This window comes from Triturus cristatus, chromosome 3_1 (genome assembly GCF_964204655.1).
Source record: "Triturus cristatus chromosome 3_1, aTriCri1.1, whole genome shotgun sequence".
Classification (NCBI taxonomy): domain Eukaryota; kingdom Metazoa; phylum Chordata; class Amphibia; order Caudata; family Salamandridae; genus Triturus; species Triturus cristatus.
This window is the reverse complement of record NC_140583.1, coordinates 275,686,180-275,713,932: the sequence shown is the minus strand read 5'-3', so window position 1 is coordinate 275,713,932 and position 27,753 is coordinate 275,686,180. Positions and strand designations below refer to the sequence as shown.

The 27,753-nt window shown below is 44.3% G+C and overlaps 1 protein-coding gene across 3 annotated transcripts in view; it reads right to left on the bottom strand.

Annotated features, from left to right (window-relative positions):
- Positions 1 to 27,532, bottom strand: part of UBL7 (ubiquitin like 7) — a 171,799-nt gene extending 144,267 nt beyond the window's left edge. The window contains exons 1-2 of one of the 3 annotated variants that reach the window (XM_085643883.1): positions 27,315 to 27,532; positions 23,765 to 24,006 (exon numbers count right to left, since the gene is read on the bottom strand). In XM_085643883.1, coding sequence (XP_085500009.1) covers positions 23,765 to 23,948 — 184 coding nt within the window. In that variant the 5' untranslated portion in view covers positions 23,949 to 24,006; positions 27,315 to 27,532. Of the gene's footprint in view, positions 1 to 23,764; positions 24,007 to 24,092; positions 24,229 to 27,314 lie in introns of those variants that run through there. The other 2 variants (XM_085643884.1, XM_085643885.1) reach the window with 2 other exon arrangements.
- Positions 27,533 to 27,753: the final 221 nt, after the last annotated feature.

Genomic DNA, 27,753 nt, shown 5'->3' with positions numbered 1-27,753 from the left:
CTTTAAGAGAGGTTAGGGAACAATAAAAATTGAGCACACAAATGAAGTGACCTGAATGGACAACATGGTAGGGTGACCAAACTAAATCAAGCACACTGTGGTAACCAGCTGTCTTTTGAATGATTTTTGTCGTCAGTTTTCCACGCAAGTAGAATATATCTTTTTACTATGTAGAAAAATAGGGAGCACCAAAAGTACCACCAATTTTACAATTGCAGCTAATCGTTGAGCTGACAAAAACTCTACGGTAATATTGATGGTGGGATTTAGAAAAAAAGTGTATTCACCATCTCTATCATTTTGTCAACCCCATATCTGTTATGTTAATAGTCTTGATCATCTGCATAACATGATGTTGAAAACTTGCCCTTTCTGACGGTTCACCCCAGATTTTCACCTTTTTTTGCTGAACCGGTTTTTGTTGGCTACAGGACTGTGCACACTTTACTGGTAAAGTACTTGTGTTATACCTATTGAAACACAGGAAAATTGGTATACACCTGTTTGGGTTATTTATTTACTTATAAGATATGGTGCTACATGTACCCAGTGCCTATAAATTAAATGCTATTAGTGAGCTACAGCCCTCATCATGCCACCCACTAAAATAGCACCGTAAAGCATGTCTCTAGGTCTGCTTCTGCAGTCAGGTAATGTAGTTTTAAACTGCAATTTCGACCTCGTAAAATAAACCTTTTGTTATGTTAGAGAGTAATTGTAGAGCGCAACTGTCACTCCGAAGAGTATCATGGTTCTCTAGCAGATTAGTTTACGAGCAGAGAGAAATTGAGAGCTAAAAAGGGAAGAGTTTAGCGGAGTCCTCTGCATAGTGTGTCTGGGGTGTTGAAAATCCAAGCCTTCAAGGTCTTCCAAAAGAGGGTTTCTGATTGAATAATACAGAGGATACTAGTGGGTTTGTTCCAGGCTTCTTTGCCCAACACTACAATAGATTACCCTCCTTTTGAGATACGTCTATATGCTGGAGGTTTCAAGAGGTTGGCTTTGGAGGATCTAAGAGTGCGGCATGGTAAACAGCGAACACACCTGGACCAAAGATACTGAGGGCTGGAGGAGTGAAAGCTTCTGAAAGTAGTTATCAAGATTTTGAACAGGATTCATTATGGAGAGGTAACCAGTGCAGTGCTTCCAGAGCGGCTGATGCAGAAAATGTAACCAGTGCAGTGCTTCCAGAGCGGCTGATGCAGAAAATTTCCTAGGTCACTTTAAGACTAGTCGGGCCGCAGCATGTTGAACCATCTGGAGTTTGTCTAGGACGAATTTATTAGCTCCTGCGTAAAGGCTGTTGCAATAGATGTCAATTGTCAGGCCTAAACTTTTTTTTAATACTTATTAGCCACCCGTAAGGTAGGCCCCTACATGAGCAAAGCACAGGGTAAATGATATTTAAAAAGTAGCACATTTATATTTAATGTTTTATATGTCATCACAGTGAGAAAAAAACTAGTCATTTTTCACTGTAGCAAGCCTGGCTCTCCCATAGGAAAACACTGGGCTACATTACAACTCACAATGCTTAATTTCAGTTCGGGAGAAGCTACAAAAATTATTCAAGGGTGCTTTTTATTAAGAATTTAAAAAACAATTTAATGGTAAAGTTGGATTTTACATTAGCATTTTAGAAATGACGCTTTTAGGAAGTGGTCACCTAATCAATGAATGACTCCCCTGTATGAGATGCAGATTGCTCCCGGAAAGTGGACAAAAGGCTTGGGTGTTGAGAGAAATGTTCCTCTTTCAGCAAGGTGGCCCAGGGGGCTGTACCCCTGCCATTCAGAGTTACAAAGGATGCCTACCCTGTCACTGGCCGATGCAGCCCACACCTAAAAACGAGTCCCTAGGTCTTACTAGTCCCCTGGGTCCAAACCCAGTGGGGCGAGGGGAAACAACCACTGAACTGGTTTGGAGTGACCACACAGGAGGGTTTTTCCATTGCCACGCCTGTGGGTGGGAACAGATAGCTCTGCCAAGGGAAAAATGTTCTGCTGTGTTGAATTTAGGAAAAGAGGAGAACTGTGGGATAGCTTGCAGTACAACACACAGGGGTGCTACAAAAGCAGGTGGGGTCAACGCTGTTAACTTTTAACCCACTGGTTAGGGAGTGGCCAAGAGTTTCTCCCACTCCCCCAGGGGGCATAAATATGGCAACTCTTGGAGCCTTCTCAGAACACTTCTTGACCAGTGAAGATCAGGCAAAGGACTACTCTGTGGCATAAAAACTGAAGAAAGACTGAATCTGCTTGCTTTGAACTCTGGACTCCAGAGGTGACTTCAAGGGTCAGTTTGCTGGCCTCCTATTTGAGCTACAGGGATGCAACAAGCTCCGAGGTCCTTTCCCTTCAACTGCCAAGCACCAACTCGACCTAACCTAGATCCTGCTGCAGGCCTCTGCTGGCGTGAGTCATAACCCTCAAGTGGTGACCCCCAGGTCCTCGACCCTTAGCTGGTGTTAAAGGTAACTCCTCCGGTCTCCAAGCTGCAAGAATTGTGACGTCGAAACTTGTTGCCAGCTTTTTCCCTGGAGAACTGTAAGGAGAGCCAGGAGATTTCTGCAGGAGTGTCAGGAACCTGGAGAAAATGCCTCAGTCTTCCCCAACGGCCTTCCGACTCTATCAGACGCTAGAGTATCGGATGACAGGGGAAAAACAGGGAAACAAAACAAGGAAAGGTGGGGTTAAACTCCTGTAGCGTGGCTGGCGTCTGGTCAGGAATAGGTGAGACAATACCCAGCTGTAAAACAAAGACTGTTATCTTCTGTCTTCTCAGAATGACCCACCTGAATAACTAGACCCTTGACAACACCTACTACTGTGTGGTTACATCTAATCGTATAGAGGGAAGGCGTCAGTGGTTCAAAAGTAGCATCCTATACAATAGAGAACACAGAGTTAGAGGGGAGTTGCTATCATATACTAAAGCATAAACTATAAATGTGTGCAGCTCGCCCCACTCGTTCTGCTGGAACACTACCGGTACACAGGATTGTACTTCACCTTGTGTCCACTACGAATAATAGTGGAGTTGTTCTACTGAGACGTATGGTACAATCTGCCAAAAGATCAAAGCAACACTGAGTCCCCCCCTTACGTTTACCATAAACCAATGTATAGAAAAAGGCAGCGCATTGCGCTGTTACCGTGATTCTGTTGTGAGGAGAACCAGCACAGTGATTCACGCAAGTATCCCAAGGGAACAACAGGACACTCTCTTCATGGGATAGGCGAGGGAACACCCACGCAAATATGTAAAGCCACCAGTCAGACTACAAGGCTGAACACACACAGGCAATGCCCGGCCCGGCGGAGAGAACAGAGTCATCCGCGGGGCGGAGCACCAAAATAGGGTAAGAGGGAGATAAGAATGTAAGGAGTAAATGAAACACTCTAGGGACCGTAACTGGGATACAGCTACTCCCTAGGATTTGGGGAGTTGATTGGCAATGCCCGGTCCGGCAGTGAAGAAAGATCAGCGTGCTCGACCCGGCGGCGAGGTAAGCGTCAACAGCGGGCGAAGCAACAGGGGCAGAGAGATACGAGGAGGGCAGGAACGTTGATGCAAACCTCTCTCTATACACCAGGGAGAGAGAGGCAAACCTCTCTCTATACACCAGGGAGAGAGAGGCAATGTCCGACCCAGCAGTGAAGGAGGAGATGGCTGCGGGGCGGAACACCGCGTCCGGAGGAATCAGCGGTAACTACACGGCAAGTATTCGACCCACAAGGGACCGAAAGCAGAAACAGGAAAACGCAACAACGGAAGTCAGGCACCAAGGACTAGGACGGAAGTGGAGCTCGAAGCAAGAACGCTAAGCGCGTTCGAATGAGTCTAGGTTCCTTAAATACTGGAACGTCTTGGGGTTTTGACCGCGGGGCATGACAAGAACTATCAGAGACAGGGATTGCGGTCAAAGCCACTATGCTTCGCTGAAGGAGATCAGACTTACTGAAAAGTTTCTAAGTCAGTTTCTAAGTCAGACGGGAACCTTCAAACCTGTAAGAACCTGGTCCCTGTATCCGATCTGCACTCCATGGCGGTCAGCTTTAACTTGAGCTTCAAACTTGTTCTACTTATTGGATGGATTTTTGTTGTTTTGGTGCAATCTGGTTAAGTAAAGTTTACTCTAGGTTTGCACTATTTTTCTAAAATGGTTTGGGATTTTTCTTGAGTTATGCATTCACTTTATCACAGTTTGAGTGCTGCATAAATACTTTACAAATTGCCTCCAAGTTAAGCCAAACCGCTTTCATGCCAAGCTATCAAGAGGGTTAAGCACAGGTTTATTTAGTGACTTTATTGGTTCACCCAAACAAGAAGTGGAATTCTTTGAAGTGGGTCTTCACCCCCTTCAACAAATAAACCAATTTCTTTCATAAGGTTTCTAGTATTTCTCAACCAGCCTGTGTGAGAGGAATTGGTAGTATCCAACTGTCTGTCTAGGATCATTTAACGTCTCCATTAATAATGATTGCTATGCAGCAGTTGACACATTGAGCGTCAGATCAACAAAGAATTTAGGACAGTCTTATTTAGAGGAAAATGTCAGAATTATGCAATTAACTTGCTATCTGAATGAAATCTTATTTAATAATCATCATTCCGATGGATCACTTGTCAAATGTTTAACTGCATACAAGTTTATACAAGTTATTATGGCAACCCCTTGATTCTTTAAGGAAGATGCAGAGCTAGCATAAACATAAATGGAAGATCGACTGCATTTAGTAGAGAGGAGTTTGAGTTTGCCAGTTCCTTATAGCAGTTTGCTAAGTACATAAGTGGCACAGTCGGGCTGTTTAGAACTGAAATGCGATTGTCAAATCTTTCTGCACTTCAGTTGTTGTTTAGCTTTATCCAGTATTACATATGCTCTGGTTTCCTACTGAGGATTGCAATTCGACTCCAGAGGAATACTTCATCTCCATAAGAATTTATGTTGTGCGCCTTCATTTAAAGTGAGCCTTGGACAGCTATCATTTGGCGCTTTTTGGAAATGTTAGTCGGATCATGCTTAAATAACAGCTTACTTGAGTCTATTGAATTATAAATGACTAGTATGCAAGTTCTTTCTTTAGAATGTAGTCTACCTAAAGCCGTATCGGGATAAAATTGAATATTAGTTTTTGCATTTACATTATTGTCATATGTGATATTGGGCTTAAGTTCAAGTTTATCGATTTTAGAATGCCTTTCCTCATGATTGCCATTAGCATTTATGTTGGGGGGAGGTAGTAGGAATGAAGAGTCATCCTCTACCCTTTTGTGCTTTTGATAAGATAGTATCCTTAGGTTGCATAGGTTTTATGCATTTTTGCATTTCCTGGGCACCTTAGCAGAGAGCCTCATGTTATATTTAGTTTACAGGGGGACTAGTTGCAAGCTCAAGGATGAGGAGGCTGTTTGCTCTTTATCACCAAGGTCTTGGTCTTGGGGTCCCACAATGATAAGACTGGGATCAGATACTGTGGGGTAGAGTTATTCAGACTTTGACTGTAACAAGCTACAGCCAAGACCCCCCTCCGGAGGTTTCATAGACTGGTCATGTAAGACTCAACTCTTAACAGTGGTTACTTTTTCCTGTCATCAAGACATTTTTGTCTGGAGCAAAACGTCTGTGTGATTCTGCTACGCATTTTGATGCGAACAGGATTCTCTATTTCTTCCCGTTTGTCTCGATTATCTTCACGATCTTTCTGTGTTTTTCCCTCTCCCCCCCCCCCATCTCTCTTTTCACTCATTTTCTCTCTTCTCCGCCCTCCCTCTCTTCCTGCCAATGGGCTTTTTTCCTTTTGTCTTTTCTTTCGTTTTTTCCACCTCACTTTTTACTGCTTACATTTTCTTCTCCCTTTCCTTTCTCCTCCTCTCCACGGTTCTACATATTTTTTCTCACTCTTCCTACTTTTTACTCCCTTTTTAGGGGCTAGTGCTGCCTTCTGCAAAAAGGTCTTGTGTTCTCTCTCAAACTAGTAAGAAGAGAATCCAAACAGTACAGCAGGAAAAGTAGGTAGTTAATTTAGGTGCTTACCAGACGATTCTCAAGTTTCCGGCAGGCCCACTGGTAGGCATTCCGAGATTAGGGAGAGGCTAAAAGTGCAGATAGTAGAGATCAGTCTGCAAACTAGATGGGGCATAAGCACACTAGCATGTGTGAATAGTTTTGTGGTGACTGTTCCTTTTGTAAACTACTCCAAGGACTCTTATTTGTTGTTCTGCTTTTCAAGAGCCAGCCAAAGCTTTCACCAAGGCTCAGGAAAGCTCAGTCACTAATGACAATCCTCAGATAAATTACCAGCATCTAAGCTTTTTTTCCAATGCATCCTATTTGGTATGTACTCTGACCTCCCATATGAATCGGACATCTGTGTGTGCTACCAGGAGAAAAGTCGTTCCTTGGAATGTCTGAAGCCTCTGGAGGTCAGCAACAATCCTTTTCATGGGGCTCCAAATAGGCCCACTGTCTTTGCCCTATTTGCTCAGACATGAAGGTAGCAAACAGATTGGGGGGTAGGGGGAGGACTCAGTCTTTGTTAGTCTATGGAGGCATGGCATGATTTCAAATGCACAGGTATCTGACAGTTGGCGCTTACTTTGAAAGGTCTGAAATAATAGAATGCTTATTTCGCACTGACATTAGCAACCAGGCATCTGGTGTCTGCTATCTGACAGCAGAGGTTCTCTGGGAGCTCACTGAGAGCTCACCTTGCTGTCCTGCCCGACAGTCAGCATACTGTCCAGTTGTGTAAACCTGAAATCCACTATTTGCTATAATTGGACCAGATTGCTGTTTTAATGAGTTGTTGGGATGTACATTTGCTTAAAACCTCTTCCCAACTACTTACTAAGCAGAGATTTCAATGAATACCTGGACAAAAATGTCACAGAATTTATTAATATTAAAGTAGCAACAGCACTAGAACACAATGTATGAAAGCATAAATAGAGGGCCTGGCACAATGCCTTGCTGCACAAATAGGTCTATTGCATGGAACAACATATCTTACGGAAATTACGGAACTTTCAATAAACTACACATTATCCATAATAATACCAGGTACCCTGTGGCTACTTCTAGGTACTCTCAAATCTTCGCTCTTAAGGGAAAAATTAAAGGCACATGTAACCAAAGCTAATTAACACATTTTCAAACTAAAAATCAGAACTTGGAGATAAATGAGAAATAGGGCAAGTTACTGGGGATTATAAAAACACACAAATAAGACTAAGAGAAGACAACAGGGTTAAGTAACACAATCAAAAGGAGGTCATTGCAGCTTTTGATTGATTTTACTTCACTATCTTTTAGAAATTTATAACCAAACACAGGGCAAAATTAACAAATATCTTAACCAAACAAACCTTCTTATAAGAGAAGAAGCAAACACTGGTTTAATTGCTAAATTCTCTCTAGAATGGATCATACTTTTACTGCAAAACTTCCAAATGGTAAGGCTCCTGGACTAGACAAAATAACCAGTGAAATGTATCGAATTTAAGATGCTGTCTCATCAACTTTTAAGCTTGTACATGAAATTAAGCCGTTGTACAAAACTCCAACCTCACAGTCTGAAATCATTATATACCTTTTTTCTAAAAAAGGACAAAGGACCCTAGGACTGCAAGTCTTACCAACCCATCTCCTTGTTAAATACAGACTCTAAAACATTTTCCAAAATCCTCAATACCAAACTCAATACCATAATTACAACGCCAACTACAGCTTTTCAACATGGACTAACAACTCATAGGGCATTACATCCCACACCAACTTAGCAACATCTTTTATCGATAGAGCAGAAACCCGTCCCGCTAGATTTCATGATGCCAAAAAAACATTTAACAGGGTATCCTGGGAATCCTAATGCAAGACTAGGTGAGCATTGGAATTTCATCCATATTTTATTAGCATAACTCAATGCTATTATTTTGAAATGTATATGGCAAAATCAATCACCTTACTAATACCTGAAATCTCTTAAACTATCAATTACTGGAGGGGGTAGGGTATTCCAGATTGTAGGCTCTATTAATGGGCTTGCATGGCGAAACAAATGGAAGATTGATATTGTAATCACACATCTACCAATCTCTGGATTATATGCTTGATGAATGACTGATGGCCAAGATCTGGAGATCCCACATTCTTCAAACAGGTGTCATTCACAACTTCAAGCTATATCAGTAACTATCAATAACTACCAACAAAAGATAAGAAACTGGAAGTAATATATTTACATCCACTTGCAATGGTCCATAGATGGGTTCAGATCAATGTAAGAGGCAGCAAGGTGATCTATTGTCAGCATATCTTCCAAAAAAGGTCTTTTAGAGACAAATATGCATTAACTACAAATAAAATTTTCAACAAAACTATCCATGCTTTCAAACGAATATGCATTCTTACCCACTAAATAATTGGGAACAATAAGTCCATAACAAAAATTAATTTTCAGACTATGGTAAAACTCAGGTTGCCTAATTTTGAGTAAACAGCAGCAAAGCAATTGACAGCTGCTCTTCAGATACACAGAGGAAACAGCTAGGTACTACTGGAAGGGAAGCTGACACAAATGCTATTTAGAACCCTAATTAGAATTATGAGACACTACCTGGCTCACTGTTGTGTTCTACATGAAAATGAGTGGGTCATGGAATGTGGCTTTTTTTACCATCTGCACTACAAACTGCTTACCAATAGCCAAGGTAGAACTTAATCTATTTAAAGTTAGACACATTAGGTCATCAATTCAGAGACACACTAGGTTCCAAAGCAAGGATTGGTAAGTTGTGTTTGTGTATTTCTGACCACTGAAGAAATATTTTTTCATTCAACAATAAAGTTCATTGCTTGATAAAAAAGACAGAACGATAAAAAAACACTAAATTTAGACATGTAATTAAGAAGATTGTTAAAATCTAAAGACAAAACTTATTTCCCAAATACATCACAAGTAAAGTGCTTCATCCAATGGGGTAAACTTAATTTCAGATCATAGCATGTTTTACGCAGGTAAGTAAAAACAGGACAAACTAATATTAAATGTTCCGAGTTCTCAACACCTACAGAGCAAAGGCAACATACAGGACTAATCCTGATTTTACCATTTCAACTGCCTAATACTACAAAACAAACACAAAAATAAGTCACCCAAGAGAAAAACACTGCAAAAAGAAAAAAGCATGATTGTCATGGAGTGATTTTGACCTACAAAAATAATCAAAAGCCGACCCTCAACTAAAATACTGCAAATATTTCAAGTATGATTTTTAAAAAAAATTTAAAAATATTGTTCCCAAAAAATAATAATGAAACTTTCTTGGTGGTTATTTTAACAAAAACCTTATCCGTAGAGTAACGTCTAAAAAGAAAACTCAAATCTTTGGACCGACTGAACCACAAAAAATAACATCACCAACTGCAGCAATCCACAGAAAACTACTAGAAATGTACCATCATCCGCAGTCAGTACTACAAACACAAATAGCAATGTTCACTGCAAACCATCAAGTTAGCAGGAAAAATAATATTTTGATTACTACAACTGCACTATTATAAGATTGCTTTCCAGACTGCTTGATCCTTTCGCTGCCACGACTCCTTTTGAGAAATAATATTACAAAGTAGACAATTTATGGTGCGCAGCATAAATGTAATCTCCAGCAGATTAGATATTTTTAATCCAGTTACCGGAAGTTTGATGTTCTGTTCTTTTCAATCGTAGCTCCTCATGCCCACAATAAGAACAAGACATACATTTATGTGCTTGCTTTTCTCCCAACTCAACTGCAGGTGCTCTTTGCCACCCACGTGTATGTAATGGGAGCCATTCATGTCAAACAAGGGAAAGTTAAAAGCATGGGGCAGCAGCAAATCTGCTTTGGCTACTGCGGATATGGTATCAAGTGATGCAATGGATCAGGCACTGGTACTTGCACCACAATTCTAGTCTTCATTGGCATTCAGTATAATTTCAGAGGAGTGATTATCTTCTCCATATTTGATGGGATGGTGATCTATTTTGGCAAAGTAATACATAAACCTGCATTCTACAGGAGGAAAAAAACCAAAAGCAAAGCTTTAAGCCCTCCTCTAACTGGGATCACTCACCGCACCCCAAGTTTAACAAACTACAAATGGTGTAAAAAGAGGGGGGTGATAAGATGCTCTCATTACTGTTGATTTATTCCTTATGAGGCAAACAGTGGCAGATTATTTTCAGATTTAACCTCTTCAATGCCCATGACGAGCTGGTCTCGTCATGGGCCGCGGTTGCGCTGTGCCCATGACGAGACCAGCTCGTCATAAACCCCGCCCGCTAATGCAACGGCCGGCACAGGGCGGGGAAAGGGGCGGGCACTGAAGGGGTTAAACCACTGCAGAATAACGGCACACTCAACTTACAATAACTTAAACCAATGCACTCAATGTATCACTCACCCATTCAACCAATACTAAAAGCATTATAAAAAGATGCATACTGCAAAGTTGGGCTGATTAACAAACTACACAAGCTAATGTAATTGAAAACAACTATGTTCAGCCTAAACTCAACGCGATTTGCTAAGCAGCCTTAGCCACAGTTCCAAACAAGTGGTGAACAGAGGAAAGGGTCGGAAAACATATGCCACGCCAAGGATGGAAGGTAAAGTTCAATTGTGTAACCATCTCAAATAAACTCTTCACTTGTATTTCTGAGGAAATTAGCAAAGTCAAATCAACCTTTTTTCAAGTGTTAGAGACAAACATAAAAATATACAAACGATTTTACCGAAATACAAAATGAATGCATACGTTAATAATCAGACAGATAAAACACGAGACTTACAAAAGCATTGACCTTCTACAATTAATTGGCTGAATTCAAGAAGAACTCTAGCCTATAAAACATGCCTTCCCATCAATTAAAAGTTGTAAAAAGACCTACTCTGCACTGTACAAATTTGTGTTTCATTAAAAAAGAATAGAGTTAAGAAACGCATGATAAAAGTAGTGTCAAATTTGCAGAATAAATTAAAGTGCACTAGTTCAGACATCACACAGACATGTGCCAATGGAAGGACCAGTAGGATGATCTAGTGGGGAGCAAAGCAAATATTTGACTATCCCTTTTCTGACTGGATACAGAAATAACCTCTCTCATTCATTGCCCTTAAGACACTAACTATGGATCTAAGTCAAATCTCATTAGGTCTCGCCTTGCTATCGCGTAAGCGATTGCAAAGCGAGACTATAGAATACGGGTTTCAAAAGTGCTCCCAAAAAGCGGATTGCATGGCTAGCACGCGCACAATCACGCGCATCGTTCCGCCATGCAATCCGCCTTTTGGGAGCACTTCAAAGAGTCCGCTCCCCCGCCCCCAAGCACGCGCGCCACGCTCCGCCGGGCTTGTCTTTTTTTTTTAAACTTAAAGCGCGAGGCGCGCGTGCGGCCAATGCTTGTTCTTGCAGAAGAGGACACGTCGTCCTTCCAGATGAGTGGCGGACCGATGTATTTGTTCACAGTTTTGTAAAGCGCTGCGTGGACTGCAGCTTCATTGCGCTATCGTTGTTTTCTATCCCCCCACCCCTTTGTATTTGTTCACGGTTTTGTAAAGCGCTGCGTGGACTGCAGCCTCATTGCTCTGTCGTTGATTTCTAACCCTCCACCCCTCTTTGCAACAGTTATTCATAACGTCTTACCTGTGCAGCGTGTAGTTATCACAGTATAAAGCGCACTCATCGACCCTGCAGCTCAACAGTTTGAAGAGGGCCAACAACACGCCCGAGTGAACGTTGGAACTCTCCTCCCCGTCCACTAAAGGTGCAGGGCCTCCCCTCCCCCCTCCCCCCGCACTTCCCAGTGCTCAGGCTCAGGTGTGCAGGCAACACTCGCGCAGTGCGCAGGAACCTGCTCTGCAGATGCCGCAAGCCGTGGACTTGTCCGTGGAATGACAGGGCTGTGGGCAACAAGTGGGGGTGGGGGGTTGGGCGGGTGTGGGCCCCTGACTGCACAAAAGCCTGAGGGCGACGAGACTGGCAAGCGTAACCACCCGAGTCCTGGGCACCTACCCCTTCAGGCAGTGGCGTAATATAACTTGAGCCCCCCCCCCCTTTCTGAAAAGTGCATACAACGAGGCCCCCCAGGGGCTCTAAGGTTTGCTTGTGCACAGTGCCAGGGGGAGGAGAAGGAGGAAGGGGACTGGAGCACCCCTTCCTCCCCGCCCAGGATTGCAGGGGCTATTGTTCCTCGAATACTTCTGGACCCCTTTTTAGCAGAAGGCCACCAAACATACGGGAGATTAAGGAGCCCCTCTCCACATTGTGCAGGAGAGTTGGACATCATTTTGTGTTACGCCATTACCAGAGTCAAGTGGCGTATCAAAGCCCCTAGGGACACTGATTAAAGCCCAGGAATCTGCCCCCTCCACCCCTTCTCTTGTTTGGTAGTAAAAACCGTTATCAATGTTAGCAATTGGGGTCGAATGGGCCCCTCACATCCTTGCGCCTGGCGCCACTGCACCTTCCGCACTATTCACAGATACGACCCGCCGGGAAGAAGGCGTTGTCTTTACATTGTCCCCATTCATTTCTGCCTCACCCGACCCTCTGTCCCTCTCCTCTTTGCCACTATCTTTACCTCACCCCATCGTACCTTTGCCTCGTCCCTTCCTACCTCTCACCACCGCACCGCCCTTCACATTTGACCAAAGTGTATGCTGCTGCCTCGCTTCACTTGTATGTAGATTCACTTCCTTCTACCTCAATCACATATCGCATAAGTGCCTCATACCTCTACCTCATTCTCCCCCTCATCTCTGCCTCATTTTTCTTCCTCTCATCTCAGCCTCAATCTCCCCTGATCTCGCCTCTGCCTCAATCTCCCTCTCACCTCTGGCTCATTCTCCCTCACACCTCTGCCCCATCACTGCTCAGCTGTCCACCTCACTCAGGAAGAATCACAGCCACGTTATTCCCCCCTCACCTCTTTCTCATAATCCCACCCTCTCCCCTGCAACCCCCCCTTGCTTCATGTGTTCCCGACTGCCTCTTCCCTCATCGCTTCCCTCCCATTGCAGCCCTCTCTGGCTCATCCCTGCCTCTCTCACCTCTAATTGCATTTCCCTCCCTTTCCAAAATCTCTCTCCGTCGTTTTCATTGGCCTGATGTCCCTTCTTGTTCGTGTTTCCATTTCCACATAACTGCGCCACTCTTATCTCTCCCCTCCATCTAGTGTGTCGATTTATCCCCCCTCTGTCTCCACGGCTCTCGCCTCTGTGGTCTCCTTCCTTGCTTTTCTCTCTCCTACTTTCTACACCTCTCCCTCCTTTCAGACCCCTCTTATGCTCACTCACCTGGGCCCTCGTCCTCATCACTTCCCAGAGTGTATGGCAGGTCAAAGAAGATACCCCGTTAAAACCACCCAGCTGTTTCATTCCCTACAACCAGCCCCTCGCTTTAAAACCAGCATTGGCAATGCAATAGGTCTCGCATTTACGCGAGTTTAAGCTATTGGCATTGTAAATGACAATGCCTTTTATTTCAGTTTTGAAAACAAAAATAAAATGCATTGTTATTTGCAATGTCAATAGCTCAAACTCGTGTAAATGCGAGACCTATTGCATTGCAAATGCTTGTTTTTAAATAGGAATAGGTCTTTATAGGTTTCCCTAGTTCGAATTCTTGCCTACGAAGACACCAGCTTTACAAGAACTGGGACAAAAAAAAAAAAAAAAACACATTGGCACACATACATAGGTTTAGATTATCAATCAGGGAAGATCGCCTTAACCAGACAAGAGTTTTATGAACACAGACAAGCCATAGTACACGGAGTCCTTTTGTCACAAGAAAGACGATCTCTAGTGATATTGTAATTTAAGCTCACTTCAGGGCTAAGTTAAATCAATAGCCACAAAGATATCGGGCCCATTTTAAGACTATCTTCTTTGCTATCGTTTTGTGTGCTGTTGCGGAGGCTTCGCTCATTATCCTGCTTGGCTGCACTTCTCTCCCTGTTAGTAGAAGCACCCTGGTGGGACTAGGTCCCAGGGCTAACTTTCCACTCCACTGGACTCTACCGCTGTCGCCAACATTCTGGGAGAGGACTCCAACTCCCAGAGTGCCATTTCCCAGGTCCAGTGAGGGGGGGGGGGGGGGGGGGGCGTGGTCACCGCGCATATAGCGCTGCCTCTCCACTCATGGCGCGGGACGTGCACGGGTTGTAGCCCGGGCCCAGGGCGGGCCTGTCTGAGCCAGTCAGAGTCCGGAAGAGACTAGACTGGGCCATCCCTCCAAGTTCCGGACCATTCCTAAGGGGGCTTTGCATTGTTTAGTTTTTAAATCTTCTTGTAATGCCGCCCATGGGGGTTGGTCAACTGGGCAAACGAAAGATGGGCGTGGGAGGGGGAGTTGTGGGAACCCTCGATGCCTTCCTGTCCAGTGCCGAATCTGCACTGATTCAAGAGCTTCAGCTAACAGAGCGCAGGCTCTCATTAGAACCCCCACTATCTTCAGCTATAGGAACTGCAGCACCTCCAATTTTATTAACGTCAACAACGCATACGAATCCTCCTATAGCCGCACCTTCCGCTTCATGTGGTCTGTTAATATCTGGTCACACCATTTCATCCCCACCGACTCCTCCGAGTCTAGAAGCCCCTCCTAGTTCAACCAAGGTTACCACCAGGGGAACGAGGGTAAAGATGGGTGCTGATGAGGGTGATGGCAAGGAACCTCCTACGAAGATCAGGAAAGCTCGCCGTACACAGAAGCCCAGCTCCAACCCTTCTGGGAGGAGCTGGACAGAAGGTTACCGCAAAAGGGTACGGAGGGGGTCCTCAATCTACCCGGGAGACCCTTAGTGATCGCCTCCCCACTGATGTTACTGCCAGTAAAACTTATGACAACGAGAGATCTTATTACCCAGATAATGCAGGAAATGTCAAAGATAATAGCTCCCATATTGTCAAAACTAACTTTGATAGAGGACAGACTTCCCAAAATAGAGCAGGGGATATCTAACAACAACTCGAACCACCCTAATAAATCGATGGGTGGTGGGGGTGCTACTCAACACCGGGAGGATGGAGGATTTCAAAAAAGGGGATTAGAAACTCCGGGCATGACTGTACCCAATCGTACCGAGGCAGCCCCGAGTATTAGCCTACCAACAATACCACCTCGAGGTGGTTCAGGCCCCCAGGGTATGTTGGAGGTTGTGTGTGTCCCTATCGTTTTCTAACACAAAGGAGGAAAGATACTCTCCAGAAAACAACTCTCCCTTACGTTAAGGCACCACAATATAGTCCTAATTAATAAGAACCGCATAAGCAAGAAACTACATACATATGAAAAGTATCGCAATACAATTTATTAAAAGTTCAACAAATTCACTCTCAGCCACTGTGTATTTAGGTAAAAGCCTTTCTCTCCCTCCTATAATAGGTTACAATCTGAGTATCATTGACTTTTAATCATTCTCAGTAAAAATGAAAGAAGGAAAAAAGAGCTATGCTATATATAATATAGTCAATGCAATTATTAAAACCATAAAATCAATGCAATGTTCAATGTTACATCAATGTACATGTTAAAAACAATACAATTATGAAGATATTTTTAATCTGGTCAGTGGAGTTGTTAAAAAAAAAAAACGGTCGACGCAGCGTTTCGGTGACTTCTTACATTTAGCACCTTCTTCAGGACAAACAACTTTATACTCAAATCTTTCTGTCTTTAAAGGCTCTTTCTTATTTGAATCACAATGTGTGCTGTTTCTGATATTTCCGGTGGATTGGAGTTTATTGAATTGTTCTCTTCATAACTTCATGAACTCAGATTTGATGAATTAACCCGGAAATTCGTTGGAGCAGGGAGGCCGTAGGAGTTCTATCTGATTGTATCCGAAGGCGACCTTCGTCAACCCAAGTACCTGAGTGCTAATTGATAGAGCGGATATATACACAAGTCCAAAGGGGAAATTTAAGAGAAGAACCAAGTTTGGGCCATCAAATCTGAGTTCATGAAGTTATGAAGAGAACAATTCAATAAACTCCAATCCACCGGTTTAGAAGAAACTGCAACGGTGGCTCTAACGAATTAAAGTATGCATTACTAGTGCAAAAGACCAAGATATATATGGTGACTGGAAATATCAGAAACAGCACACATATTCTGATTCAAATAAGAGAGAACCTTTAAAGATAGAAAGATTTAAGTATAAAGTTGTTTGTCCTGAAGAAGGTGCTAAATGTAAGAAGTCACCGAAACGCTGCGTCGACCGTTTTTTTAACAACTCTACTGACAAGATTAAAAATATCTTCATAATTGTATTGTTTTTAACATGTACATTGATGTAATATTGCATTGATTTTATGGTTTTAATAATTGCATTGACTATATTATATATAGCATAGCTCTTTTTTCCTTTTTACTGAGAATTATTAAAAGTCAATGATACTCAGATTGTAACCTATTATAGGAGGGAGAGAAAGGCTTTTACCTAAATACACAGTGGCCGAGAGTGAATTTGTTGACCTTTTAATAAATTGTATTGTAATACTTTTCATATGTGTGTAGTTTCTTGCTTATGCGGTTCTTATTAATTAGGACTATATTGTGGTGCCTTAACGTAAGGGAGAGTTGTTTTCTGGAGAGTATCTTTCCTCCTTTGTGTTAGAAAACGATAGAGACTTCACTTCTCTTAGTAGTATTACTCTTACCCTGTCCCTTTGCTCAGCAATAGGGTTACTCCCTCTTTGTTTGGAGGTTGTGTGTGACAATAGCCTTTATCCCTCTGGCCGTCCTATAGAGGGCGTTCCACATGCGCCAAGGTATTTACACCTAGCCCCGGAAGCCACACCCTACACAGTTGTTTAAGGCAATGTTCCCGAGTTAGCACCCAATACACGGGAGCATTGGTCCACTCTGCGTAACAAGGCATTACATCTGCTGAGCTTTAGGACGGGGATTAATACCAAACTGTTTACGGAATTTAAAATGGGCGTAGAGTTCCATGGGTTGGGAAGTCAGAAAAGTCTCTCAGGGGTGACTGTGTGGTTTTAAGTTTTAGGTTACCTAGTTTGGTCCAGCACATATTGTCAAGGGCAGGGCATGGTGATGCAAAGGATAACATCAAAGTTCTTCCATTGGGCTACTACTACTGACCCACACCAGATTTGAGGCGTACCGACCGGTGTGGGCCATGTCCCTCTTTTGACCAATCTAACTACCCTGTCCCCATAAGTAATCGATTTGATGTTTTTAATTCTTTAGAGGACATCGAATGGCTTGATCCATATGGCCACACATTACCAACTGTTGCAGGCTTTATTAGGTGGTATAGTGGTTCTGGCCAAGGTATCCCAGACGCTCCTTTTACAAACAGGGCCACTTTTCCAGTGAGGTCCGTAAAAAGTTTTAATCTTGACAATTTAGGAGATGCTAAAACATTTGGGGTTGTAAGGAGCAAGGAGGTGAAGTTGGTAGGCCTAGTTAAAGCCCCTCAGGTCTGTTGCCCTTTGTCAGACAGTACCCACAGTGTGACTTTACAGAGCCCAGTGAATGTATCCTTACCCCAAAATTGTCTGCCCAGCATACAACATATGTATTCTAACTCCACCTGTGGACTCTTGGAACCTAGCAGGGCTTCCGTCCAAATTCGAATCAAGTGATGGGGCCACACTGATTGACCAGCATGATATCTGGGCATTCCTAGAGACTTGGTCCTTGGACGAAGTCTACTACCCTGGGTAACTAAATTTCTCTAAGTTAGCCGAAGGGGGAGGTGAGGGAAGACCTACAGGTGGACTTACTTGTTGGGTGAGACAAAAATCGGGTTACACCATTGAGGTAGTATCCATTGATAGCCCAGACATCATGGCCCTACGGTTTAGGCTGGGTAAAACAGGCGATTTCATGCTAATCAACATCTACGCTAGAGGGTTATTTGGTGGGAGGCGCTCGGAGACGGTCGCCCTCCTTGATAGCTTTTTGGATAACCAGAGGGCGGGGTGCAACCTGATCATTGCAGGAGACTTCAATTGCTCCTTCGAACCCCTTGACAGAGAGGATGGCAATTTAAGTCCCAATGAGGATACACAGTGGAGTATTCCAACCTTAGACCTCAGCCCAATCAAGACATGGACAGAGGCTGCATTGCAACTCGAAGGGCTGTGTTTGGAAAAGGGATCGAGGGCAGTAAATGGGAGGACCCATTCGGACCAGAATGGTGCATATACTTTTAATAATGGGCGAAGAAGAAGTCGAATAGACTACATCCTTCTTAACGTGGAATTTTGGTCGTCCCTACAAGATATGTTGGTATTGGAGAGTACTGAAAGTGATCATGACCCATTAATCAGGTCAATAAAGGTCTTGGGTTTTCAGGAGAAACCTTACAAGTTAGGTGCGAACACACCCCCAGAACTACTGGTCGCGAATGACACAAGGAGCGTTAGATGGGCCAGGTTAGTTGAAAGTGAAGGGGACCTTGAGCAGATGAGGGCTACGGTCGCCAAATCGATAGCTCTTTTCAACAACTGCGATACTCAGGAGGACATTAATCTCACTGTGCCACGGGTTCACAGTGATTTGTTTTTTAATCTAAAAAACTTTTTTTACTAAGCCTAACCTAAGGAAGAAAAACCCAGGGAAAACTACAGCAACCTGGTATAACAAATCTTGTAGAGAGGCATACCGGTTATTAATAAAGGCTATTAGACCTTCTAATATGGGAGAGGTTAGACTGACCAGGGCAAGGTACAAAGCCATCCAACTAACGGCCAAGAAGGAATGGGATGACAAATGATGGCTCGATCTGCTTGCCGCCTGTAAGGAGAAAGACATGATAACATTTTGGCAATTAGTCAAGTGGGGAAATAGTGGAACACCACAAATCCCAGTTAATCATGTAGCACCAGAAATGTGGTCTTCATTTTACGAAGCCCAGTTCTCCACTCCAAACAATATTTTAGTAAATTTCCAAATTGATCCTCCGTCTACCACCCTATCGTTTGATAGGTCAAAGGTCAAGTCAGTTCTACCACTGATCCCAAGAGGTAGGGCACCCGGCCCCAGATGCATCCCGGCGGATTTGTTCTTGAATGATAAGGATAACTGGGTCACTTATATTATGTTCTTAGCCAATGCTATAGCCAGTGGTGCTCCCATCCCCGATACCTGGTCAGGAGCACTTATCATTCCTATATATAAAAAGGGTGACCGCTCGTTACCCGGCAACTATCGGCCCATCGGCCTTATTGACTCGCTACAAAAATTAGTCGCCAGGTTGGTACTTCGCAGAATTCAGCTGTGGATAGAGGAGTTTGAGATCTTATCACCCCTGCAAGCAGGTTTCTGCTCCCACACTAGTACCATTGATCAGATTCGTAATGATATACTGGCAAGTGGTTATTATCGGAGGGGGCTCTCTATATGCAGCTTTTATTGACCTTAAGTCTGCTTTTGACTTGGTCCCTCGTAACAAACTGTGGAGTGCGCTCCAGGACATGGGAATGCCACTGGAGCTGCTAGCAATGCTAGTTAAACAGCACGATTCCAATTATGCGCAGGTCCGCTGGGGAACACAAGGAAAGGTAACCGATAGATTTCCTGTTTTAAAGGGTGTCCGCCAAGGATGTGTCCTGGCGCCCACCCTGTTTTCTCTGTTTATTGATAGGGTTGTCCAGTATTATTCCACTTGCCCTACTAATAATATAACAATAATAATCCCCATTTGTAAAGCGTGAACAATCACCCGTAAGGGCCTTTAGGCGCGGGGGGCCGTCGGGAATATTAAAATGTAAAATGTAAATGGGTATGTACTTGTATAGCGCACTGCCACCCCCAACGGGGGTATCCTGGCGCTTTTTACTCATACCGCTGTGGAACCCTTCCTGGCCTTTCCCTGTGAAATGTCCACTCCTGGGCACCCCCATGGTGAAGCCAGGCATCCCAGCGCTGCTGGGGCCGTTGTGGAGATTAAGCAAGCTATTGCCCAGAGTTGCAGCGTGGGACCCATGATTAGAATAGGCACCGAGGCGGGAATTATCAGGTTCGAGGATATTGAATCCAAGACCCGCCGAGGCGGGGGATTGAACTCTGGTCCCGGGCCAGAACTCTGCATCAGGGTCTGCCGCTCTAACCATTGAGCCACACTTCTCCACGAGGTGTTGCCCAGAGTCACATGGTGCTAGGTTAATCTGCCGCCAGCGCCAGGGATCCAACCGTGATCCCCAGATTACGGAGTCAGTCGCCCGGGCCGCGGCGCCACACCCCTACTGATGCTCCCACACTTGCGGGCTTGAGGATCCCCCTGCTCATGTTCGCGGACAACACTTTATTATTATCTAAAACCCAGAAGGGGTTACAGGCCGCTCTTTCTCGGTTTGAGGTGTTTTGCCGCGACCATGAGCTGGTGGCAAACGTGGACAAGACAAAGTTCATGGTTCTCCATAAGTTTAAAGCTATTAAGAGCAGAGTACACATGAACAAAGTCCCCCTAGAACAGACTGAAGTGTTCACCTATTTGGGGATAACTTTAGGTAGGAAACTAAATTGGAAGCCCCAGATTGACAGGCTAGCTTTAAAACACGCTCAGCTGGCTGGAGCCCTTATAAAAGAGCAGAGGTTCTCATTCACTAAACCATTAGCCCCTGCCCTCAAGATATACAACTCCAAAGTGGTCACCTCAACTTTATATGGAGCAGAATTATGGGGTTTTGACAATTTAACATCTTTGGCTATGGCTCAGAACAAATTTCTTAGAGGTGTGGTAAATAATTTAATTACCGGAACTTAATTTGATGCGGAAAATCTATAACAATAGCTCAGTAAAATAAGAGGCAGAATCCGTGGTATTAGAGGTTCGGAACGGGCTTTATTCCATAATCAATTTAAATCGATGAGCTCCATATTCCATCACCACGAAGGTTCAGGAAGTGAAGACCCTTACTTTATTGACAGGTAATCATTTTTATACAATAGGCATTACAGTGAAACAAATGGAGGAGGCGTAACAATTGATAGTAAAGATAAAACATACATGCGTAGCAAAAGTGGGTGTAACTGGGCGTAACTAAAGAACGTCATCAGGTATGATGTCATAATAGGGTGGTTCCATGAAAGAATTTCGCAATGTCAGCAGAAATACTTGGCAGAAATGCGCGCGCAGCAGCATGACGTGTGATTGACGTGCAACTAGGGGGTGAAGGGAACTTGACATTTAGCTCTACATGTGGCGACAGAAGTCTGGAGGGTCAAGTCAACCCAATCCCAAATCATATCTAACATCCTATGTTTAAAGAACTATGTTATCCAAAAGAGAGGTCTCTTAGAGTAGAATCTTATTCTATACTGACTATACTGACTGTTAGTGCGTGTACAAGCGTCTAAGTGTCTATACTAGATGCGGGGGCAGAAATCTTCCATAGAACAGGGCTATGAATTACTTGCATAAAGACAGAGAAGCCGGGCCTTTTGCTCGGTAGCTGAAAGAATGTTTACTTAAACTACTAGACAGGAATGCATTGGGTAGGGAGCGGAGCAGATAATTTCGAAGGTGAAATACAGTTTTTGGCAGGCAACAGGCTGATGTCAGGCACCGTTAGCTGCGCAGAGAATAAGGACAAAGTTCATGGATACAGATGCGAGCTCGGACTGGAGCTTTCAGAGGCAGAAGGCAGGAAAAGCTTGACGGCAGAATCAGGGCCTACTTGCCTGGACTGTAAAATGTCATAAGTGAACCATATAAAGCCGGTGGCCTTTCATACTTAGGAATGGAATATCCAGCCCATTCATGGCGGATCTGAAAGAGGACATGTTGGCGGTGGACGCACATGTGTTTGCGTCTTCATAACTGGAACTGGAGGGAACATACATGTGCTTGTGATTTATACATGAAACCGTTGGGGTCCAAGATAGGGGACATAACTGACCAGAAAAATCCATATTTCCACAGAGGCATCATGCGTCTCCTGCAATCAACACCACTTTTAACTCTATATTTGGATCTGGGTTGTCCACATCTCGAGGACTTGGCTCATTCTTGGTCAATAGCATTTTGGACAAGGCTCTGGGTCACCCCGGAGCTCTGTACCTATGCTAAACCCCTTCTGGTTTTTAGAGGGGTAGGATGCTTAAATAAGATCAAATGGTTGCAGAATATAAAAAAATACCCAAAGCCAAATGGGGATGAGCTCTTTGTGGGAAAATCCTGAAGCTAATCCCTTCCCACCAAAAAAGGAGTTTTAGGCAGCTTACTGGAACATGATCAAGCTTAAGCACTTTTCATCTACCACAAGGCCAACCTTGACTAGAGATTTTCTGATGCAGAAACAGGAATCTGTGTTTGAACCTCACTGGGATACCATCCTGAGACCGTTAGATAGGAAACTCTACCATCAGTTCAGGGTGGGTTCCCTTCCAACTAACACTTTTAAAAATAGATGGCTACCGACCACGTCGTATCTGTGCAATTTTTGCACAGACCAGACTGAATCAGTAGCTGATGTTTTATTTGTATGTCCGGCCTACAAGCTTCCCAGGTCCAAATGGCTTAAACCCATCTGTATGATCATGGGTATTAGATCTGCTATGGAAGCAATAAGAATTCTGCAGACCTCCACTCAGGAGTCCATTGTTATTGCCATGGCTAAATTCTTAAACTGGGCTTGGGTAATCCGAGCCTAAAGATTCAGGGAACTCCCATCCGAGAAATAATCACTCAGCTGCTAAGTTACTAACGTGTAGTGGATATGAATTGATGGTTGGGCTGATAAGAATAAAATGTATCATCATTTTAAAAGATAACAGTTGATTTTATTGTGTATTATAACACTTTTACTTCTAGTTAAATGATCAATTTATTATAACACTTATATCTCAAATTAAATGTTTAATTTTATGTATTTGACACTGTGGCCCATAATGTAATAATATCTGTTTGGAACTAACCTGTGAGCTTCTCTCTCTGCGTTAAGTTTTTTTTAATATTGATTGTACAGTTCTATGATTATTTTAATCGAAATAAAGACTTAATGAACTGAACAGACTGTCTTCTATATATGGGAGACCCTGTGTTTTGTGGCACATATAATAAAATGTGGAAAGGTGGTAGAAGTGCTTCTCCTCAGCCTGAATGAATTATCCATTAGTGTAACCCCACACCCCAGCACGGAATACAGCAGTATGGCCCGTAGGGCAGGACAGATTTAAAAGTGTGCCCACTAATCAGATGAGCTGTGTACGGCAATTTAAAATAGGAGTACCTCAAGCCCCAGAAGAATCAATAAAAGACCTCAAGCTAGGGAAAGCTGGAAATCCGGTCTAAGCTATTGCCACCAAATACAAGGTTAAAGATGCTCAGCCATTTGGGGCCACATGCCATAATGAGCAAAGTCATGGGCCATTTTAAGAAGCATATGGAAGGTATCTATCTTAACAGTACAGAGAGCAAGGTCTAAAGAACTTGCCTCTATCAGCCTCTACATTACCTTTGCTCAGCCCTTGATGCGATACAACAGGGGTGATAAAAGTTGGTCGGTGAGGACCAAATCCATTCTACATTTTCAGATTATTCACATGAAATAAGTTTACATACAGTGAACTTCAATCAAATGAATTAACTTGGTCAGTAATCATCCTGAAGAAGAAAAAAACTATTATGGATCCATTACTTGTGGACCAACGCTGGCGAAACTTGCTATACAATATTAATCACTGAAATACTTTGATGCCTTCTGCCATGCAACAAGAAATTCAAATATCACTTACCAATAAGTTCTGGGTCAGGGACAGACTCCTGAAGTTTTCTTGTGATTAATTGCTTTAGAGATGCTATTTTGTACCCTCCTTGAGCGCACTCTCCTGACTCACTCTCTGGCAGCCGCAGGATGGATTTGGGAGCAAAAGGTTGATCCGCCAACTTTACTGCTATATGCCATTCTGGCAGAGGCATTCTACTGTGGCACACAAACACCTTAGCAAAGTAGATGAAGAGAAAATATAAGGAACACCTGAGTAAGAAAGAAAGAGTGGTAACAGTTAGAGGCTCTTGCCCATCGAAGAGATGAATAGTGCTAGAGTAAAGTCAAATAGTCACCTTGTTTTTATGATAGCCCAGAGGCAGCCACTAGAGGTATCAGTTTAATGAGTTCACTCTCATCCCTGTGCTCTTGAAGTTTTAACCATGTCCATTTTCGAGAATTCCTCCCCCCACCCCTTTGCCAGCCAGTCTGACACCCAGTGCTTTCTTGTAGTATCCCTTACAATTATATTATGGAACTGTTCCATAACAGTGCATAGCTCAAAAAAGATTCTACTATCCACACTGCACCTATTTTATGTTTATACCAACTAACTTCTAGTGATTTTTTTAGTGCCCATGTTCTGCGTAATTTGTAGTAAAGTAAAATAAAAAAAAGGCTCAGAAAACAAAGCCACTGTTGGCCATCTGGTATCTTCCTACAAGAGGACTTATTTTTCTTTCACAAAAAAGGCCCAATGCGCAAGCAACCCTGTCCCTGGGTTTACCTCGTGATCCACCTACTTGACAACACCAAAACATTCAGTTACCCCATTCTTACAACCTGCAAAACTCACTCGGGGCTCCAAACAGGTCTTCTAGAAATATTATACCCACACTGTGACCCTAAACAAGCCCAGTTGAAATATTGGTATCCCAATTAAACCCACCACAAGCCAAAGAGCTGGGTCATTACTTAGGTTCTAATTGACTTGACCTTATATGCTTGCGACCACTGTCGCTGTTTCGGAGTTCACTGTCGACATCCTGGAAACCTTAGGCAACCTTTTGGGAGAATTTATTCTCACCTTTGAAGACTGACTAGCCAGGAATTCAGGCCTGCTCCCTGCAGGTGGCATCCTAATCTTGGAGAGCCCAGACTCCTGCCGTTTACCGACTGTTCTCCTCGGGAGATGCACGCCCTTCCTCAGTGGCTTCACACCTAGTCTGTGGAGTCCTTTGCCCCTGTTAAGAGAGACAATTCTCTTTCTGCGAGCCAATAGCCCTTTCCTGGGGGGATCGTGTTCCTTCTTATGTAACACAAGTCTACTTTTAGGGGATTTCAAGTAATTCGCTTGAGAGGCACACTCTCTTTCAGATGAGCCAGACCCACTCACCGACAGGCAAGATCCGCAGTCCGACCCACTCCCCGATGAGCCAGATCTGCTCCCTGATGAGCAAGACCCACTCCCCGATGAGCAAGACCCACTCCCCGATGAGCAAGACCCACTCCCCGATGAGCAAGACCCACTCCCAGATGAGCAAGACCCACTCCCAGATGAGCAAGACCCACTCCCCGATGAGCAAGACCCACTCCCCGATGAACAAGACTGCCTGCTTGACAGCCCTTGCTCTTTTTTCTGAAGGACCTCTTCTTTGCAGGGCAATGATCCTTTCCTGCTAGACACTGCCGCTCCTTTGAGAGACCGCTGCACTCCACTTGCCACTGGTTGTACTACCCTAGATGACCCAGCTTTCCTGTGAGAACGAGAACCACTTTCAGCAGACTCTGCTTCTTTTCCAACAGGGGCATACAGTTTCCTTTGGATCCCTTGGTTTGACCGCCTGGTAGAAGAGACTGGGCAGCTCTCAGAGGATGGGGAATTGCATGTGAGCCGTGGCAGATCATAAGAGATCATTTGGCCTTTCCTAGCAATTGCAGATTTTCTTCTGGAGGACCCCAGCGCTCTCCTGTTACCATCTTGCAAAGTATCAGAGGAAAAGGCCGTTTTACTGGGCAAACCGAGTTCTCTTTGGGGGCTTAATGGTCCTTTTTTGACACGTGCTTTTCCTTTGCTCAGAGCAGCAGGCACCTTATTCGGATGCGCAGATACCTTCTTCAGAGATGCTGACCCCTGCCTCTGTAAAGATAGGCCAATAGTTTTTGTAATAGTTACATTCTTTGAAGCCACAGACACCCTCTTGGGAGCTTGTGACCAACTTCCAGAAGACTCAGATGAGCTTCTAGAGAGCCCTCCGCTCTTATGGCATACAGAAGCCACTCTAGTGATGGGTCTCGCCCAGCTCCTAAAACCTCCCGACCCCTTTAAGGAAGCCCCAGAGACCTTGAAACTTACTCCTCTGCCTCTTGCGAAGCCCACTGCCTTTTTAGAGCCACTTCTCTTCCCTTTAATAGAGCCCACCGCACCGTCCAAGGATTCACCTCTACAGCTGACTATGCTCTCTATTTTACAGCCACCATATGAACACTTGTCATTTGTCTTTCTCCTTCTTGTGCTAGCTACCGTCACCGCACCCTCACTCCTTCTGCCTGATCCCAGACCCCTACCTCTTGCTCCTCTCATTCCACCACCCCCCAGGCTGCTCCGTCCTACTCCCCTTTTCAGATTGCATCCTATCATGCCACACTTACCATCACTCATATAATCATCCTCACTCAAGTCACCACGAGCCCCCATCAAGTGCCCTCTTGTTTTACTTGTACCCTTTTTCATAACACTTCCTCCTTGTCTCAGGCCACTTTCACCCCTACTCTGCCCTCCAGCCGTAAGCTTGCCTCTACCTAGTCTCTCACAGGCCCACACATGTTTCCGGCCACCCCGTCTCATACCACAATCCTCACTGCTGCAATCTTCTTCCTCGCTTATACTACACTCGTCATCACTTTCAGCACACCCGCCCCGCGTAAGCCCCCTTTTCCCACCTCCTCTTTTCACCCCACTTCCTCTGCCTCCCATGCCTCCCATGCCACCCATCCCTCTTCCTCTGCCTCCCGAGTAAGCAAATTTGCCTCTGCTTCCCATGCCACAACCTCTCCCCCTCATGCCACCCATCCCTCTTGCCCCACGGCTTCCTTGTTCACTTGTCATTTCGCACTCTTCTCCCTTCATCCCACCCATGAGACAACCTCGAGTTGTATTTATGATTCCACATTTACCATATCCTCTCGTACCTCTCAGCCTCCCACCCCGAGTAGGTGTTCCTCTCAAGCTACCCTTTGCTCCTATGCCATTGCCTCGTCCACCCCTGCCGCCTCTTCCCCTACTGCAAGCATCCATTTCGCCCCCTCCTATCACGCCTCCCCGCCCTCTGCCCACCATGCAGCTACCTCCTTGGACACTCATCCCTCCTCGTCCTCCTCTTGCTTTGCCCCTCATACTGCCACCTCTGCCGCCCCCTGTTCCCCTTCCTCTGCTGCTCCCCACCCCGCTCCCTCGACTGGCTCCTGCATCTCTTCCGCCACCCCTTCTGCCGTTTACGGGTGTTCTCATGTTGCCCCTTCTCACTCTCCTGACGCTCGGCCCAAAACTAAATTAGACAATCCCCAAAACCCCGTACCTTTTCTTCACCTTATACTTGAACCAGAGGCGGGGCACAGAGAAAGGGCGGAACTGCGAGGTTAGGGGCGGGTACGTCAGTAACCGAGGAAACGGTGTAGGTTTGCTTTTCGATCCTGCAATGTTCGAGACGAAAACGGAAACAGCTGAGAGCCTATGTATTAGATGTGTTAAGGGAAAACAACAGGCCGTCGTCTCTGTTAATGGCTCTCATACTACAGTCCGTTGTCTTTGTTGGCAGCACAGCGCCATTGAAATAGAACTAGAGCACCTAGTCATCATAGAATGTGCCAGCACCGGGGGCCATGCTGCTAAACAAAACCTCTGTGCATATAGCTTAGCACAATGGCATAAGGTCCCTGTGCGGCGGGAACTTTTCACCAGAGCAATGCTTACATGCAGTAGCAGTGAAAGCAGAAATAACTGTATTAATAAAATAT